The 17,850-nt window shown below is 34.7% G+C and overlaps 1 protein-coding gene across 4 annotated transcripts in view; it reads left to right on the forward strand.

Moving 5' to 3' along the window:
• The window catches only part of EML5 (EMAP like 5), a 164,196-nt gene that overhangs the window by 116,978 nt on the left and 29,368 nt on the right, over positions 1 to 17,850 (forward strand). For 2 of the 4 annotated variants that reach the window (XM_060122683.1, XM_060122921.1), the window contains exons 26-30: positions 1,310 to 1,511; positions 2,214 to 2,340; positions 8,871 to 8,949; positions 10,066 to 10,195; positions 12,470 to 12,568. In XM_060122683.1, the coding sequence (XP_059978666.1) occupies positions 1,310 to 1,511; positions 2,214 to 2,340; positions 8,871 to 8,949; positions 10,066 to 10,195; positions 12,470 to 12,568 (637 nt within the window). Of the gene's footprint in view, positions 1 to 1,309; positions 1,512 to 2,213; positions 2,341 to 5,321; positions 5,337 to 7,056; positions 7,066 to 8,870; positions 8,950 to 10,065; positions 10,196 to 12,469; positions 12,569 to 17,850 lie in introns of all 4 variants that reach the window. The other 2 variants (XM_060122842.1, XM_060122761.1) reach the window with 2 other exon arrangements.

The following is a 17,850-nucleotide window of genomic DNA, read 5'->3' on the forward strand; positions in this document are numbered from 1 at the left end:
TTGTAATCTAGTACCAACATGAACATAAATATAAATTTGAAATATGGCACTGAAATCGTGATATTCAGTGCATGGTGGTCTTAATTAACTGCTCATATGAATATTTTTAGATCAGCATCGAAATGAAAACACAAGTTTAAAAATTCCTGTAGAGAACTCAGGCACCCAAGAAAATATTTCACAAATCCTTGTTTTAGATACACTTAAGTAGTAGTACCTTCTGTATAAGAATGTGTTCCAATAGAACATTTATTAGTCAAAAACATCATTCTCAATATTCTAGATGGTATAGGAACCTTAAAAATATGTTCTAGGATATTGGTCTGCAGATTCCTTCTTCACCTTACTGTAGCAAGAACCACAAAATCTTAGGGAAGCTACCTTCTTACAGTGTTTTGATGACAGATTCACCTTCTATTTCAGCTAATTTTTATTAAGAGTCTTCATTTCCAAAGAATTCACTGATTTAGCTATTACTGTGTTTTGTATATTTAAGACATTTCTTATTTTAACACCCTTGAAAAGATGTCCATCTAAAACCTGCTTATGATATGTTGATCTGAAATTTACTTATGAAATTTGGTAATGCTAGTGTTTAGATTTAAAAGTTGCCAGTATCTATAACTTGGATTTTTCTTCATATTTACAAGAAAAATACATTCCTATGTGTAACATCTGCTTATAAACAAAAACAGTAATGAACTATGATGAAAGATATTTACTTGGGTATATACCAAAATGTTTGCTAATTACTTTTTGTTAATATGGCCGTGCTCTATGTACATAGGCATTTATATACTGATTTTCCCAGTTATTGTGTCTATTTCCAACAATATGTCTGCTTAGCCATTGTTCTAACAGATATGTACTATTCCAAAGATATCCACTTTAATTAGCTATTGCTCTATTGAATATTTAAGGTATTTAAAATGTTTCACTGCTATAAGTAAATACTGTAGCAACTATTTTTTGCACAGAAAATGTCTTAGCATAGATCTCTTAAAGAGGGATTGGTGAGACAAAGGTCAGCATTTTCATGCTTTTCAATGTAGAATGCCAAGTTGATTTCCAAAAAAGTTATGCCCATAGTACTAGCAATGTGCAAAACTACTCGTTTTATCCTGTCCTCATCAGGTTTGGGAATTGTTATTTTTTATTTTAGTGAGTTTCAGTATTTTTTTTTTTACAAGGTGCCTTGTAATGATTAATTTCCAATCACAGATTAAGAAATAAATTCAAAATTATAACAATGTTTTCAAGTAATAAAATTTCTCAGAAAGATTTTTTGAATTTTTTTTTTTACCTTTAGGGAAAATTTGGAAAGTTTAAGAGGTATGTGGCCCATAGTACACATGTCACAAATGTGCGCTGGACTTTTGATGACAGCATGTTGGTTACCTTAGGAGGTACAGATATGTCTTTAATGGTTTGGACAAATGAAATGGAGGGATATCGAGAAAAAAGGCCTTGTGATAGTGAAGAATCTGATATAGATTCTGAAGAAGATGGGGGTATGTCATTTTAAAATATTTTAGTTTAACGAAAACATAGAAAAAATTTAGCACAACTGATTTAAACTGTGGAAGTTAAATAAGTAATAATAATACTTGAATAATTGTGGTTTTAGTCCTTTCGGTCTATTTAACAACAGAATTTGTTTTGTGAATCAAAAACAACAGGCTGTCATATACTAATAACTTAGATATTCTTCATTTACCAATGAATGATAATCATACTTTAAATTAGTACTGTTAAAATAAATTTATAGCATTGAGCCTCATACTTTAATTTTGGTTTTTTCCTAATATACCAGTAATACCAGCTCATTACAGAAAAATTAGAAAGTGTGTTTTCAATAAAAAATAAACACAGCATCCATAATTTGACCACTTGGAGGTAATCTCTGTTTAACATTTGGGGTATACCCATAGGGGTATGTGTATTTATATACATTATATTTTTTTAACAAAAATGATATCATATTGAGTTTATTTTTGTAGCTTGCTATTATCACTTAGCAATACTTTGAGAATTTTATCATTAAATATTCTTCTACATCATTTTTACTGGCTGTATGTTATTGCATAATTTGATTATAACACAGTGTATTAAACTTATTTCATATTGTTGAACATCCTTGTATCCAATTTTTAAGATCATACGTGAGCTCCTCAGTTATAACATAGAGAATAATTCTTATATTTTGATGTTAGGCTATGACAGTGATGTCACAAGGGAGAATGAAATCAGTTACACCATCAGAGCCTTATCAACAAATATTCGCCCAGTGTTTGGAATCAAGCCTCATTTGCAACAAAAAGAACCCTCAGTTGATGAGAGGTAACAATCAAGTTTAAAACTAGATGAAGAAAAAGATATTGGTATTAAAACTTGAATTGATTGTTTAACTGAATGAATTTTTGCAAAAACTCAGTAACAGTGGTACTCTTGCATTTTACAGTTCCCAGCACCTCTTAGAAAGCATGTTTGTCCTTAAATACTTTTTGGTAATGACACTGTCTTTTGCAAGTAGCTTAGGGAATGATGCTACATATAAAGTCTATATGATTAAAGGAATCTTAGTTGCTAACTTTTATAAATATATGTGATAGGGTTTCAAGAAGTAATACAAATTGAATCCAATACCTATTATGTTTTAGGAAGCACATGAGCAGAGAGATGATTAAATTTTTAAAAGGCCTTTTTATCCATGTGCCTTTTTGATCAAGGATAGAAAGTCATTATTTTAAAATTTTTCCAAAAAGGCAAGTTGAAGTATAGCTTGTCTCTAATGGGAATTATTGGTCTTTGTCTAGAATCAGCAAATCAAAAGTAAGGCTATGTGCACTGCAGTTTTATGAGGAAAGAGAGAAACTGTGAGCCTGATGCTTTTAAAATCATTAGAGAAGATAGAAAGCAATAAAGAGGCATATGGATCAGTGAATGGCATGGATTTCAGAAATGAAGAGGTTTTAAGAAATGATAAAGGAGGGCTTCCCTGGTGGCGCAGTGGTTGAGAGTCCGCCTGCCGATGCAGGGGACACGGGTTCGTGCCCCGGTCGGGAAGATCCCACGTGCCGCGGAGCGGCTGGGCCCGTGAGCCATGGCCGCTGAGCCTGCGCGTCCGGAGCCTGTGCTCCGCAACGGGAGAGGCCACAACAGTGAGAGGCCCGCGTACCGCAAAAAAAAAAAAAAAAAAAGAAATGATAAAGGAAAAATTATTCAGAAACTACATTGAAGAACAAAGAAGCAGTGGGAGGTAGGAACAGCAGTGACCTCTTCTGTAGAAAGCTGTGGTGAGGAAAATGTTATTATAAAAAGTTAGTATTTGAGGGAAAAGCTAAAAATGAAAGGGAATTCATTCACAGTGAACAGAATTTGTGGAAAATTCAAGTGAATGTATAGTTAGTGAGGATAGTGCTAAAGACCATTGGAGCCCAGCTAGATAGAAATAATATTAAAAGAAAGCATTGGCAGAGGAATTTGAGTTTGCACCTATGGATTTAATATCCAGGGAAAAGAATGAAGTTGGAAGGGTGAGATACATGTTATTGATGGAAAAGGGGGGAGAACTAGAGATGCTGTTGAACTGAAATTCTAGGTAGAAGGTTGAGGTCATGATGCCTCCACAGCTCCTCTTCCAGGTGCCCCATTTGCTGATGGTGGTATACCTCAGATAATAGCAATGGGGGGTCACCTTACAGAAAGAGGGTAGACAGTGATTATCTGTTTATTCATCACTTATAAAGAGGCAAGTTATTAAACTAGAGGTATGTTTTTTAAAAGCTGAGCAAGGTTGAAATGACTTGGTAGAAGGCTACGTCATATAGTGCAAATGACATGGTTTTTGGAATCTGATAAATGGGTTAAAATATTCATTTTTATCATTTGCCAGTTGTGTGACCTTGAGAAACCATTCTCTCTGAGCCTCAGTTTCCACAAAGGAAAAATAAGCATTATAATCCCCAATTTATGGAGTACTTCATGAAATGAAATAATGTATATAAGAATTTAAGTAGTAAGTCTTCACTCGCCCCTTCCTTGGAATAAAATACAAGGTAACCTAAGGAGATACCTGGTTAATACTGACACACTTCCTTTTTATTGAATTGAATTTCATTTCATTTCAGGCCGCGCCGCATGGCTTGGGATTGAACCCAGGGCCACGGCAGTGAAAGTGGCAAGTCCTAACCACTGGACCACCAGGGAACTCTCTAACAGTTTTTCTTTTTGGTACTGAAATTAAATATCCACAAAGTAATGAACACTACCTATATATTTATTAATCAGAAGAGTACATATCAGTATGCAAATATAGATGTTCATAATTAGAATATTTGCAGTATAGTACTTAATATTACCTAAAAGAAATTATACCTCACAGGTAATGAAAAATGTAATATAGGGAAGAAGGAACTCTAGACATTCCCATTAATCTTTTTCATTTATTATATTGATTTTTTGAAGAAAATATTATCACTTATCAGATAAATTTGGTATGTCAGAAAATGTGACCTAATTTTAATCTGTAGGCCATCTCTCATGGTAAAACACTTAAATTTCCTCCTTCATTGCTGAAGAGACCTGAGTTCTGATAGATGGAAACATTTTACTGCTCACAAAGAATGGTTGACACTGTCATAATTGTAATCTTTGCTGTTAGCTTGCATTTTTTATAGCTAACTTTCTCAAAATTATTTTTTATTTTGCATTTTGTCCTCAAATTATTTTACAATTCACCTCTACTAAATTCTTCTGAAAATGCCAATGCAGAAGAAGTCATTATTGTGATTCATAGTTAGGAGCCTTCATTTTCATAAAATGCAGGAATCAAAGGAGATAAAAATGAAGAGATATTTCTTTTCATCAGCTTTGAATTTTTGTGAGGAGATACATAATTGTTTTCATGTTTTAAATAAAGTATATTGTCATATACAAAACAAAGCACTTTTTAAACAAAACAAATGCTTGTCAAATATCCACTTAAAAGGAAAATATTTCTGATGACAGTTTGACAACTTTATTTAGTTGACACTTTCATGGAGTCTTTTTCCTAAATGACATTAATAATTTTATGTTTTTCTTTTTCTATAAATATTTTTATAGCTAATCTTATGTATTTTAAGTAGTTACTTCTCAAATTTCCAGTATTTTTGAATAAAAATATTCAAAACAATGTGACATAAAATTTAGGCCTTTTTGTATTTCATTAGAATTCTGTTGACATATTATCTTTAATCTGTTTAGTAAACTGCTACATTTTATTCATCATCAGTTTTCATGTATATCTCCTTACTTTTTTCCTCTTGCTCCTTTTGAAGGCAGGGAGTAGTAAGGTAAGTATTTTGTTCAAGAAAATACTTTACTCAAAAATTTATTCTTCTATTTTGGTCTTTGTGGTATTTTACGGTTTTGTTTTGTTTTTTTCCCCTATAAAACATTGAACTACATTTGTTGAGAAAGAACCAGAAAGTGAAATAGGACAAATCCTACAGAAGAGTTGCATTTATAGATACAATATGTGGGTGTTGTTATGAGGGTCTTCATTATAATCAGTGTTTTTACAAATGACTTTTCACAAACTCCTATACTCTAATAGTTTAGTTTTTCCTTAAATTTCAAAGACTCATAAAAACAGTTAGTCACACATATTTATCAGTGAAAAATTTTTCAGTTGATAACAAACCTGTTAGCTTCATTTAATGCTTGTTTAATGTATTCATTAATTTCAAAACATTCACATATGGGCAGTAATGATATTTGTATGTTTAATAAAATGATATGTGCAAGAAGGGACTCTTTAGGGTGCTTTTGTAGCTACCTTTAGTGAGATAAAAATGTCTTCAGACAGTTTCTGAAACAGGACAATATGGAAAAGCCTAGTCTGTTTTAGAAGTAAAAAAGGTACCAGTAGGAAAATGCTGGCAGATAGGATGAAAAAGTCGATTTGAAATCAGATTGTACAACACATCAAATATAAGGCACTCCTTAATTAATTTGGCAGATATCAGGACTTCATTATCTGTTTTAAGCAGGAGGTGATGTGTGCAAAGATATGAGTCCAGACTGTGATGTGACTTCTAAAAAAGCCCTCATAATCTTATACTATTTTAAAAGAAATAAAACATTCAGACCTAACGTCAGATCTGGAGTAGCTTATTCAGGACTGATCTCTGCATTTTAAAGGGACATTGGCAGTTTACAGTGATCTAGAAGGAAACAGAGGGTAAAGGAATGTTGGGAGGCCACTTTACACAAAGAATAATTCATCGCTTTGGAAATCACTAGTTTCAAAAAAAGAAAACAAAGTGGAGATATAATTGCTGTCTTAGGTATGAATGACTTCTGTAGGAGTGACCTCCTTGTGACGAGCAGTGTTCATGCAGAGTTTAGTAAATGACCACTTGTCATCAGTGCTATGAAGGGATGTTCTAGACATGTAAAGACGATTCCTGGTTTCACTGGGAGGATGGATAAGATTAACTTCTGTGATCCCTTCCAGTTCTGTTCAGTCATTATGTTGTTAAGGGGAATTTTTTTTCTTTTAAGTTACTTCCTTTGCTAGAAAAGTCCCAAATCCAGCATGGTCCCGAGACTCACTCTGCCTACTTGGTTAGACTGGCTGACTGGGAATCCCTTTTGGGTCAGGGGAGGGGGAGCTTAGTTAGGTTCCTTAGGCAGTCCTTAATAGCAGGGCCAGTGCTACCAGCCATTTAAGTTAATAAACATTAAGTAAGCTTATATTTTGTTTGAAATTCAGATTGCACTGTGGAAAAATAAGAATGGCAAGCTTTAATGTTTACAACATAGAACATATTGAATTCTTTTCTTTTTCATCTTCTTTCTTCTGATTTCCCTGCCATGAATGCAGTAGCCCTAAGCCTAGGCCTTTTCTTATATATAGCAATAAATAAAAACAATAGCCCTTTACTATATACAATATAGTTTATCTGCATTAAACTTGTAAACATATTTTATTACAGGAAATATTGTACTACTATTTTAAATGCAAATCTGTGTTGTAATCTTTTCCCTTTTTTATCTGCTGCTGGAAAGAGGTTCCAGGTAATCCTCTCTCTTTGCTATGCTCTATGCGACCCAATTTTGTATCTTTGTTATCTTTCATATTTACCATTAATAAGCTATGTTACTTGGTGTTCTTTACTTCTATTCACAGTTTTCCATGTTTTTCTCCTTTGAAATCAGTATGCGTGAAATGACTACATCTTAATTATTGGATTTGTACTATATAAGTAACTGCTTTACTAAAACTTTATTCATTCAACTTGTATAATTTTCCAAGTTGTAGAATTTCAAGCAATAATATATCTTATATAAATTATCTTTATAAAAATTAAAATATGCTTAACCATTTTACAGGATTTATAGATAAAAATTATACATTTATTAAAGTTCTCAGACAATAATGTTGAATAAAGTTCAACAAAATTGACTTGGAAGTAAAGCCAAAGCTTCTGTCATTCTTCAAAATGATTTTAGCAGAAATATTTTTAAATATTATAAAGTGAGTTATATTTATTACTTACAGATATTCAAAAAAGTATATGAAAAAGGTTTGAAACCAAAAAATTTTGTGATAATTTGAAAAGTTCTTTATAGAGTGTTGCAAGTGCATTTAACTTTTATGTCACCAGTCATGCTTCTATACTTCTACGTACTGCTTCACATTATATATGAAAGTACACATTTCTCTTATATTACATGTTCAAGATATAACACTTCATTTACTTTTTATAGATGTATAATTTGAAAATCATTTTGAAAATGCAAATATATTGTTATGCCTTTAATTTTATGGATTTATTCAGAAACGTTGGAATGTTTTCCACTGGAAAGTTAATTTACATCATTTTCTGATTTAGTTGTTACAAAATTAATATTAAAATTTGAAAGAGGAAGTTGATATATGATTGATTTAGATTCAGTATTTAGGTTACTAAACATTTGAATAACGGCTCTCTGAGTTAAAACTAAACTAAATGAGGTGTGTGGATTTTTAAAAAATTAAACAAAGGGTTTTAGGGAAGAGTCTCCACATTTAAATAATAGAAAATGGGAACTCTATACACCTAATGACACATTCATTATAAATAGATCCTGAACTAGTGATGGAAACAGAGAAGGAGAGGGATAGATTTGAGAGCTACTGTGTAGGTAAAGTTGAAAAATATGTAGTTAATAGTGAGAATAAGGGAAGAGAAGGAGTTGGAGACAATAGTAATAACCTTTTACAGAGTGTTGTATGGTTTACAGTGCTTTGTAACTGTAAAATGTCTTGCTTGACTAACTGAAGGTGATGCCATAACCATACTAGGGACTTCAGAAGAAGAGAAGATAAAGGGCACAGAGGAGCAGGTAAAGAGTACAGATTTGAACTCACACATGACTTATGTTGCCAACAGTATGGAAAGTTTATACAAATATTTTCAAAATTCAAGAAGAATGTATTGAGTACCTGCCATGTGAAAGATACTGAGGTAGCTTACTTTAGAGCAGTAATCTAGGCTTTGTTGATAATGTACACCATGTAGAAGTTTTTGAGTGTGTAAAACTAACATTTGTATATTTTTATCATCTATATGTTCTTGTGCTATTATATTAGTTACATTTATGAAGCATACACCAAAGAAGTTAAAAGAAAAATGAATAGAAGTTCTAATATTTTCCTTCCACCTTTCTGCTTTAGAAGATATCAAGATAAGGAGGGTGGAGTCTAGTGAGAAACACAGATTGGGTTCATTTTTGTGAAGGTGTGTCAGAGACATCTGCCTCTGGAGGGCAGGTGAGAGAAGCCCAGTGAAGGCACCCAGTGATAGGTTCCTTTCCTCTTTCCCACTTACCTGTTTCAGGCCTCCTGTGAGCAGGGCCCCGCCACAGCCAGTGAAACTCCAGACCAACAATGTCGGCAAGAAAAAGAGACCCATAGAGGTGAGGAAAATCCCACTCCTCGGTGTTAATTGGTACCTTAAAATGTATACAGGGTTTAGTTTGTTTCCTTTTTGGAAAACATCTAAATCTTTTCTTTATTCTTTATGAAAATAAATGTACTGATGAATATTCTTTTTTGTTTGGTTGTAAAAATTGATTGCTTAACTGTCAAATCTGAGTCTTGGATGGATATCCTGTTCCTTTTTTTATTAGTCTTTCTTTTAGTTTTCTATGAATAATACCCTAAATTGAACTGTATCTCAGAGAACTTCTAAATGTAAATGTATGAAATGATCTGTGGTTTATGGAAGCATAGGCACTTTGGCAGTGTCTTGTACTTAGCAGTTTGAATTTATAAGTTAAAGGTTTAATGCTTACACCAAATCAAGAACTTTTACTCCATGTGATGTATTCACTGTAGGGTTTAATGAAGGTTCTGCTTCAAAGCAAAGAAACCTTTGCACAATAATTGAGCAAAAAAGGAAGGCATTTCATAATCACAGTATCAGCAGCAACAAGCAAACTGTGCTAAGTGAGGTCTAAAACAAGGCATAAAGCTGTGGGAGGGTGATTGTTGTACTTCCTACCCCACTCAGCCTCACAGGGTCAGTGAAAATGGACACTTGGAGTAGCAGAATTATCTGCTAGAACTTTAGCATGAGTTACCAGAGACAGCCTGCTTAGTGCACAAAGCTGATATACTGTCTGGATCCTTGAAAGTACATCACTTGGACATAAGTTATCCTGAGTTACGTACGCAGATCAAATATTTTGACTAACAGTTTAACACAAATCGAAATATTCTTCTTTTGGACACAAGAAGTATCTCAATGTTTAACACATGAAATCTCAAGAACTAAAATTCTTGGAATCAGATGACCTTGTGGTTCTCCTTTCATTTTTATGACTTTATGTAGAAAAGTATGGAATGTGTGTTTCAGCTGCCCAAAACGGGTTACATAGAGAGGTATATCTAGGTTAATTTTGTGTTTGAAATTTGTAAAACATCAAAAATGCATCCTCCATTTTGACTGAAGACACCAGTACTCTATATAACAAAATAATGGTGAACATTTAGACATGAGGAATTGTATAATGGTTTTATCATTGTTATAGGACCTTGTGTTGGAGCTTGTTTTTGGCTATCGAGGCAGAGACTGTAGGAATAATGTTCATTATTTAAATGATGGTGATGATATAATTTATCACACTGCATCCGTGGGAATTGTGCACAACATTGCTACAGGTAGGAAACCCTGATTCTCCATTCCCCACTTTTTAAAATTTAGAATTTTTAATTTAGCATCTTAAAACTCTTTGTTAAAAATACAAATAATTAAAATATGTGAATCTAGAATATAAATATTTCATACTGTAGAACTTTCTAGTAATATTTTAAGTAACAAATTTACAGTTTTGAAGACATTTAACATGGCAAAAAAGGATTTCATAACGCAAAGTGCTCAAAGATCTCGATGAGAAGTAAAGGATTACTGTATGTTGAAAGCACATTTTATAGCGAAACCGTTTGTGACTTTATTCTATTTCCCCATAACCTAAACGCATAAGTGGATGGTTTGGATGGTTGTCTTTGACGGTTAGTGACTGAAAGCAGCACGTTGGATGAGTGATTGCTAGGGAGCGGGGTGGAGTGGAAATGTTCACACTGAGCCCTCGGAAAGCCGAGGAGGTTAACTAAGAAAGCTGCTTGCCGGTGACTTGACTGATGATACCTTGTTAGATTCAAGAAAATGAGAAAATATTTCCTGATTTCTCTTTAACTGATTGGATTGTTGAAAAGCAAAGAAAGTTCTCTGAGCATCATTTGATGACCAATGATGTGGTAATTCTACTAGTAATACTCAGTATTAATTTTTAATTCTATTTTATTACATATAGTTGTAAACTTCATAAAAGTCTAAAAGTTAGAAGTAAAAATATAGATTATCTAGTCCAAACATTTCTGGCTTTTTCCTCTGGTAGCTTCATTCTAATTAGGTAGAGTGGATTATGTGAGTCATAATCCCCCAACCCCTGGTCAGTATTAATAATTAATATGATATTTCTGTTTTAGTTGCCCTAAGAAAAAGATTTATCAGTATTACACAAATCAATGGCAATTTTCCATTTAATAATTTGGGTCATTTAAAAAAAATACCTCTTAGAAAGAAAATCCTCTTTGAGGCTTCACTTATCCTTCAAAGAGAATAGGGACGATAACAAAAGACAAATTACATAGGGATGAAAGTATAAATACACTTTCATATTTACACTTGTAATTTTCTTTATTTTTAATTTCCTGATTTTTAATTAATCATCTTTCTAATGATGGGATGTAGCGAGAGATGGCAGAGGGAAGACTAAGCACCTGCTCCAGTCCTGGTTATTTGGCCCCTCACCATTATGGAGATACATTGCTCTGTTTACAGTCTAAGAAGTCTTGACCTATTAGCTGATCTACTAATTTAGCCAACAGCACATATAATTACTTGTTTGTTCCTTTAACTGAACTCTCAGCCCTGGGAAATATGAAGCCCATTTCACTTCGAGAAGTTCCTTTAAAGTAATGTTAGATATGTTAAATGACATTTTAAAAATGTTTTCTTTGGTTTTGTTTTGCTTTTCGGAGGACCTAGTATTGATGGTACTCTATCATCTGGACCCAGTCTACCGTCCTGACCTCATTTCCCACCCCTCCGTTTTACTTGCACAAGCCTACCTTTACTGCCTCCTGCACAATCATAGTCTGCTAAGGTCTCTTCACTGCCACTACTGCTAGAGTAATCACATTACTTCTTTGATCAGGATTCTTCAGTACCTCCCCACTGACTACAGAATAAGTATGAAATTTAATAATAGGCTTGTTTTCAAAATGCTCTGTAATTCTAGTTCCAATTTGCCTGCGCAACCTATTTCTTTCTTTCCTTTTTGTTACCCTACACTTCAGCCAAATGAGCCATCTATATGCATACCCAGTACTTTCCTGCCTTTGTACCTTTGCTTCAAGTATCCCTCTCCCTGGAAGGCCCTTCCCCACTCACATTCACATTTACAGAATCTGTCGTGTCAGTCCAGAAGTGCCATCTGCTCGTAAGAAGAAGAATCTGCTACAAATTTCCATAGCATTTTGATCTTTAACTCTCTTGTACCACTTGATGTCTTCAACCTCGTATTACATGGTTTTATGCATTTCAGGGTTCGTTACTTTAAGGATTTCTTGGTCATGTTTCCATCCTTAGGATGAAGTGTATATGTTGTGCTCAAAAAATATGTGTTGGGACTTCCCTGGCAGTCCAGTGGTTAAGACTTGGCGCTTCCACTGCAGGGGGCACAGGTTCGATCCCTGGTCGGGGAGCTAAGATCCTGCAAGCCGCACGGCACGGCCACAAAAAATATATACATGTATGTGTGTTAAATAAGCAAGTAAGTTAAACACAGCAGTTTATTACTCTGTGTAAGTACATTTGACTATTTCACCTTAAAGTTTTCAGATTTAATTCTCAAATTCTTTTTTTTCTAGGGACTCAGAGTTTTTATCAGGAACATAATGATGATATTCTGTGCCTCACTGTAAATCAGCACCCCAAATTTATCAACATAGTGGCAACTGGCCAAGTAGGTATGTTTCTATATTTTAAAAAGAAACAATTTTAAGTAATTGTCTTGTTCAAATTAATTTAATATCTTAGGAAAAAACTAAAACATATTTGTGTATTGTTCAAAATGCATTTATACATAAAGCAGATACTCAGTTTTACCATATTATTTGCTTCCAGGCACCTTTCTCTCACTTGGGTTATCTGAGTTGGCTCAGATGGTTCAGAATTAAGAAGAAGCTATTCTGTGGTAGTTGAAATAGTTGGATTTAGTCCTGTAGCAGAAATTTCTGATGAGTAAAAAGTTTTTATTCAATAGCATATAAAGCAGAAAAGAAGAACTTGAGGAGAGAATGGTAAATAAGAGGAGCCGAGAAGTAACTGGACTGAGAGGGGGAGCACATCTGCCTCAGCAGGGCATAATCTAGAAAGAAGAGAGAAGCCGAGTCTGTTCCATGTTAGTAGAGCCCTTCTGCCCTTTTCTTTGGCAGTGATCTAATTTGCCAAGTATTTTTGAAATCCCCTATCTTGCTGTTTTCTTTCAACTCTATAGAAAACTTAAACGAAGGCTGTAATTCCACAAGCAAAATGTTGAGAGGATAGTAGGTCTCTTTAGGACATATCTACCAGTCACTGATCACTATGACTACTACATAATAGACGCGGTCAGTCACATCGTCACAACCCTGGTATAATTTGTAAAAATTATCAAAATCATTGGGTTTCTTGGATCTCAGTGGGCCTCAATTGCTAAGCCAGCTTTCCAGATGTCTTTTTCTTCTTGAATAAGATAATTTATGCTTCTAATATCTCTATTTTTCATAAATTACTAAACTGATCAGTTAGAAACTTGTTCTCTGGATCAATTAGTTCTACAGTTATGCCACAAAGACCTTTGTAATCTTCCTTTCTGTAAAATTTTCTACTTTTAAAAAGAAAGTAGACCAATACTTCACCTGTTATATACAAAATATTCTAATCTTTGAATATTATTTATTTATTTATTTATCGACATATAGTTGATTTACAATGTTGTGTTAGATTCTGGTATACAGCAAAGTGATTCAGTTATATATAAATGTATGTATTATTTTCACGTTCTTTTCCATTATGGTTTGTCACAGGATATTGAATATAGTTCCCTGTGGTATACAGTAGGACCTTGTTTTTTATCTGTTTTATATATAGTAGTTTGTATCTGCTAATCCCAAACTCCTAATTTATCCCTCCCCCACCCCCTTTCTCCTTTGGTAGCCATCAGTTTGTTCTCTATGTCTGTGAGTCTGTTTCTGTTTCGTAAATAAGTTCATTTGTGTTATATTTTAGATTCCACATGTGATATCATATGGTATTTGTCTTTCTCTTTCTGACTTACTTCACTTAGTGTGATAATCTATAGATCCATCCATATTGCTGCAAATGGCATTATTTCATTCTTTTTTATGGCTGAGTAGTATTCCATTTTGTATATATACCACATCTTCTTTATTCATTCATCTGTTGATGGACATTTAAGTTGCTTCCATGTCTTGGCTATTGTAAATAGTGCTACTGTGAACATTGGGGTACATGTATCTTTCCGAATTAGAGTTTTCTCTGGATATATGCCCAGGAGTGGGATTGCTGCATCATATGGCAACTCTATTTTTAGTTTCTTGAGGAACCTCCATACTGTTTTCCATAGTGGCTGCACCAATTTACATTCCCACCAGTAGTGTAGAAGGGTTCCCTTTTCTCCACATCCTCTCCAGCATTTATTATTGGTAGACTTTTTGATGATAGCCATTCTGACCAGTATCAGGTGATACCTCATTGTAGTCTTGATTTGCATTTCTCTGATAATTAGTGATTTGAGCATCTTTTCATGTGCCTGTTGGCCATCTGTATGTCTTCTTTGGAGAAATGTCTGTTTAGGTCTTCTGCCCAAGTTTTGATTGGGTTGTTCATTTTTTTGTTATTCAGTTGTATGAGCTGTTTGTATATTTTGGAAGTTAAGCCCTGTTGGTCGAATCATTTGCAAATATTTTCACACAGTCCATAGGTTGTCTTTTCATTTTATTTATGGTTTCCTTTGCTATGCAAAAGCTTATAAGTTTGCATACGTGCCATTTGTTTATTTTTGCTTTTATTTCTATTGCCTTGGGAAACTGACCTAAGAAAACATTGGTACAATTTATGTCAGAGAATGTTTTGCCTGTGGTTTCTTCTAAGAGTTTTACAGTGTCATGTCTTATATTTAAGTTTTTAAGCTATTTTGAGTTTATTTTTGTGTATAATGTGAGGATGTGCTCTAACTTCATTGATTTACATGCAGCTGCCCAGCTTTCCCAACACCACTTGCTGAAGAAACTGTCTTTTCTCCATTGTATATTCTTGTCTCCTTGTCTAAGATTAATTGACTGTAGGTGTGTGGGTTTATTTCTACACTCCCTGTACTGTTCCATTGATCCATATGTCTGTTTTTTGTTCCAGTACTGTGCTGTTTTGATTACTGTAGCTTTGTAGCATTGTCTGAAGTCTGGGAGGGTTATGCCTCCTGCTTTGTTCTTTTTCCTCAGGATTGCTTTGGCAATTCTAGGTCTTTTATGGTCACACATAAATGTTAGGATTATTTGTTCTAGTTCTGTGAAAAATGTTATGGGTAATTTCATAGTGATCACATTAAATCTGTAGATTGCTTTCGGTAGTATGGCCATTTTAATGATACTAATTCTTCCAATCCAAGGGCATGGTATATCTTTCAATTCTTTAAATCATCTTCAATTTCCTTTATCAGTGTGTTATAGTTCTCAGCATATTAAGTCTTTCACCTCCTCGGTCAGGTTTATTCCCAAGTAATTTTTTTTATGCGATTTTAAAAGAGAATTTGTGAGCTTCCCTGGTGGCACAGTGGTTAAGAATCCACCTGCCAATGCAGGGGACATGGGTTCAAGCCCTGGTCCAGGAAGACCCCACATGCCGCAGAGCTACTAAGCCCATGCGTACAACTACTGAGGCTGTGCTCTAGAGCCTGTGAGCCACAACTACTGAGCCCGCACGCCTAGAGCCCATGCTCTGCAACAAGAGAAGCCACCACAGTGAGAAGCCCGCGCACCACAAAGAAGAGTAGCCCCCGCTTGCTGCAACTAGAGAAAGCCCATGCGCAGTGATGAAGACCCAATGAGCTATAAATAAATAAATAAATTTATTTTTTAATGCATTTTTACTTTCCCTTTCTGAGATTTCGTTGTTAATGTAAGAAATGCAACAGATTTCTGTATGTTAATCTTGTATCCTGCTACCTTGCTGAATTCATTTATCAGTTGTAGTAGTTTTGTGTAGAGTCTTTAGGGTTTTCTATATATATCATGTCATCTGCATATGACAGTTTTACCTCTTCTCTTCCAATTTGGATACCTTTTATTTCTTTTTCTTGTCTGATTGCTGTGGCTAAGACTTCCAATACTGTGTTGAATAGAAGTGGTGAGAGTGGGCATCCTTGTCTTCTTCCAGATTTTAGCAGGAAGGCTTTCAGCTTTTCACCATTGAGTATTATGTTGGCTGTGGGTTTGTCATAAATAGCTTTTATTACGTTGAGATATGTTCCCTCTATACCCACTTTGGTGAGAGTTTTTATCATGAATGGATGTTGAAGCATCCAAAAGCATTTTATCAAATGCTTTTTCTGCATCTATTGAGGTGATCATGTAGTTCTGTTCTTTCCCTCCCCTCCCCTCCCCTCCCCTCCCCTTCCCTTCTTTTCTTGTTATGGTGTATCATGTTGATTGATTTGTGTATGTTGAACCATCCTTGTGACCCTGGGATGAATCCACTTGATCAAGGCCTATGATCTTTTTAATGTGTTGTTGGATTCAGTTTACTAATATTTTGTTGAGAATTTTTGTATCTATATTCATCAAAGATATTGGCCTGTAGTTTTCTTTTTTGGTATTGTCTCTTTTTTTAAATTTATTTTTTAATTTATTTTTTGGCTGCATTGAGTCTTGGTTGCTGCACGCGGGCTTTCTGCAGTTGCAGTGAGCGGGGCCTACTCTTTGTAGTGGTGTGCGGGCTTCTCATTGCAGTGGCTTCTCTTGTAGTAGTTGCAAAACACAGGCTCAGTAGTTGCAGTACACAGGCCTTAGGTCACGCTGACTTCAGTAGTTGTGGCACGTGGGCTCAGTAGTTGTGTCACGTGTGTTCTAGGGCATGTGGGCTTCAGTAGTTGTGGCTTGCGGGCTCTAGAGCACAGGCTCAGTAGTTGTGGCACACGGGCTTGTTGCTTCACGGCATGTGGGAATCTTCCTGGACCAGTGATCGATTCTGTGTCCCCTGCATTGGCAGGTGGATTCTTAACCACTGCGCCACCAGGCAAGTCTCTTTGGTATTGTCTGTGTCTTGTTTTGGTATTAGGGCAATGATAGCTTCATAGAATGGCTTTGGGAGTGTTCTCTCCTCTTCAGTCTTTTGGAAGGGATTGAGAAGGATCAGTATAAGTTCTTTGCATGTTTGGTAAAAGTCCTCAGTAAAGGCATCTGGTCCTGGACTTCGGTTTGCAGAAAGTTGTTCTTCTAGGTTTTCCAATTTGTTGGCATATAATTGTTCATAGTATTCTCTTACGGTTCTTTGTATTTCTGCAGTATTGGTTGTTATTTTTCCTCTTTCATTTCTTATTTTGTTTATTTGGGTCCTCTCTCTTTTCTTCTTGGTGAGCCTGGCCAGAGGCTTGTCGATTTTGCTTACCCTTTCAAAGAAGCAGCTCTTGGTTTTATTGATTTTTTTCAATTGTTTTTTAAAATCTCTATTGTATTTATTTCCTCTATGACCTTTATTATTTCCTTCCTTACACTGGCTTTAAGTTTTGTTTGTTCTTTTTCTAATTCTTTTAGGTGGTAGGTTAGGTTGTTTATTTGAGATTTTTCTTGTTTTTTGAGGAAGGCCGGTATGCTATGAACTTCGCTCTAAGAACTGCTTCTGCTGCATCCCATAGATTGTGTATGATTGTGTTTTCATTGTCATTTGTCTCAAGGTATTTTTAAATTTCCTCTTTCATTTCATCATTGATCCATTGGTTTTTTAGTAGCATGTTGTTTAGTCTCCATGTAATCATTTTTTCTCGTTTCTCTTTCTGTGGTTGATTTCTAGTTTCATGCTGTTGTGGTCAGAAAAGATGCTTGAAGTAATTTCTGTCCTCTTAGATTTGTTGCGGCTTGTTTTGTTTCCTAGTACGTGGTCAATCCTAGAGAATGTTCCATGTGCACTTGAAAAGAATGTGTATTCTGTTTGGATGTAATGTCCTAAAAATATCAATTAAATCCAATTGGTC

The sequence above is a fragment of the Lagenorhynchus albirostris genome, chromosome 1, assembly GCF_949774975.1.
Source record: "Lagenorhynchus albirostris chromosome 1, mLagAlb1.1, whole genome shotgun sequence".
In the NCBI taxonomy this organism is placed as follows: Eukaryota; Metazoa; Chordata; class Mammalia; order Artiodactyla; family Delphinidae; genus Lagenorhynchus; species Lagenorhynchus albirostris.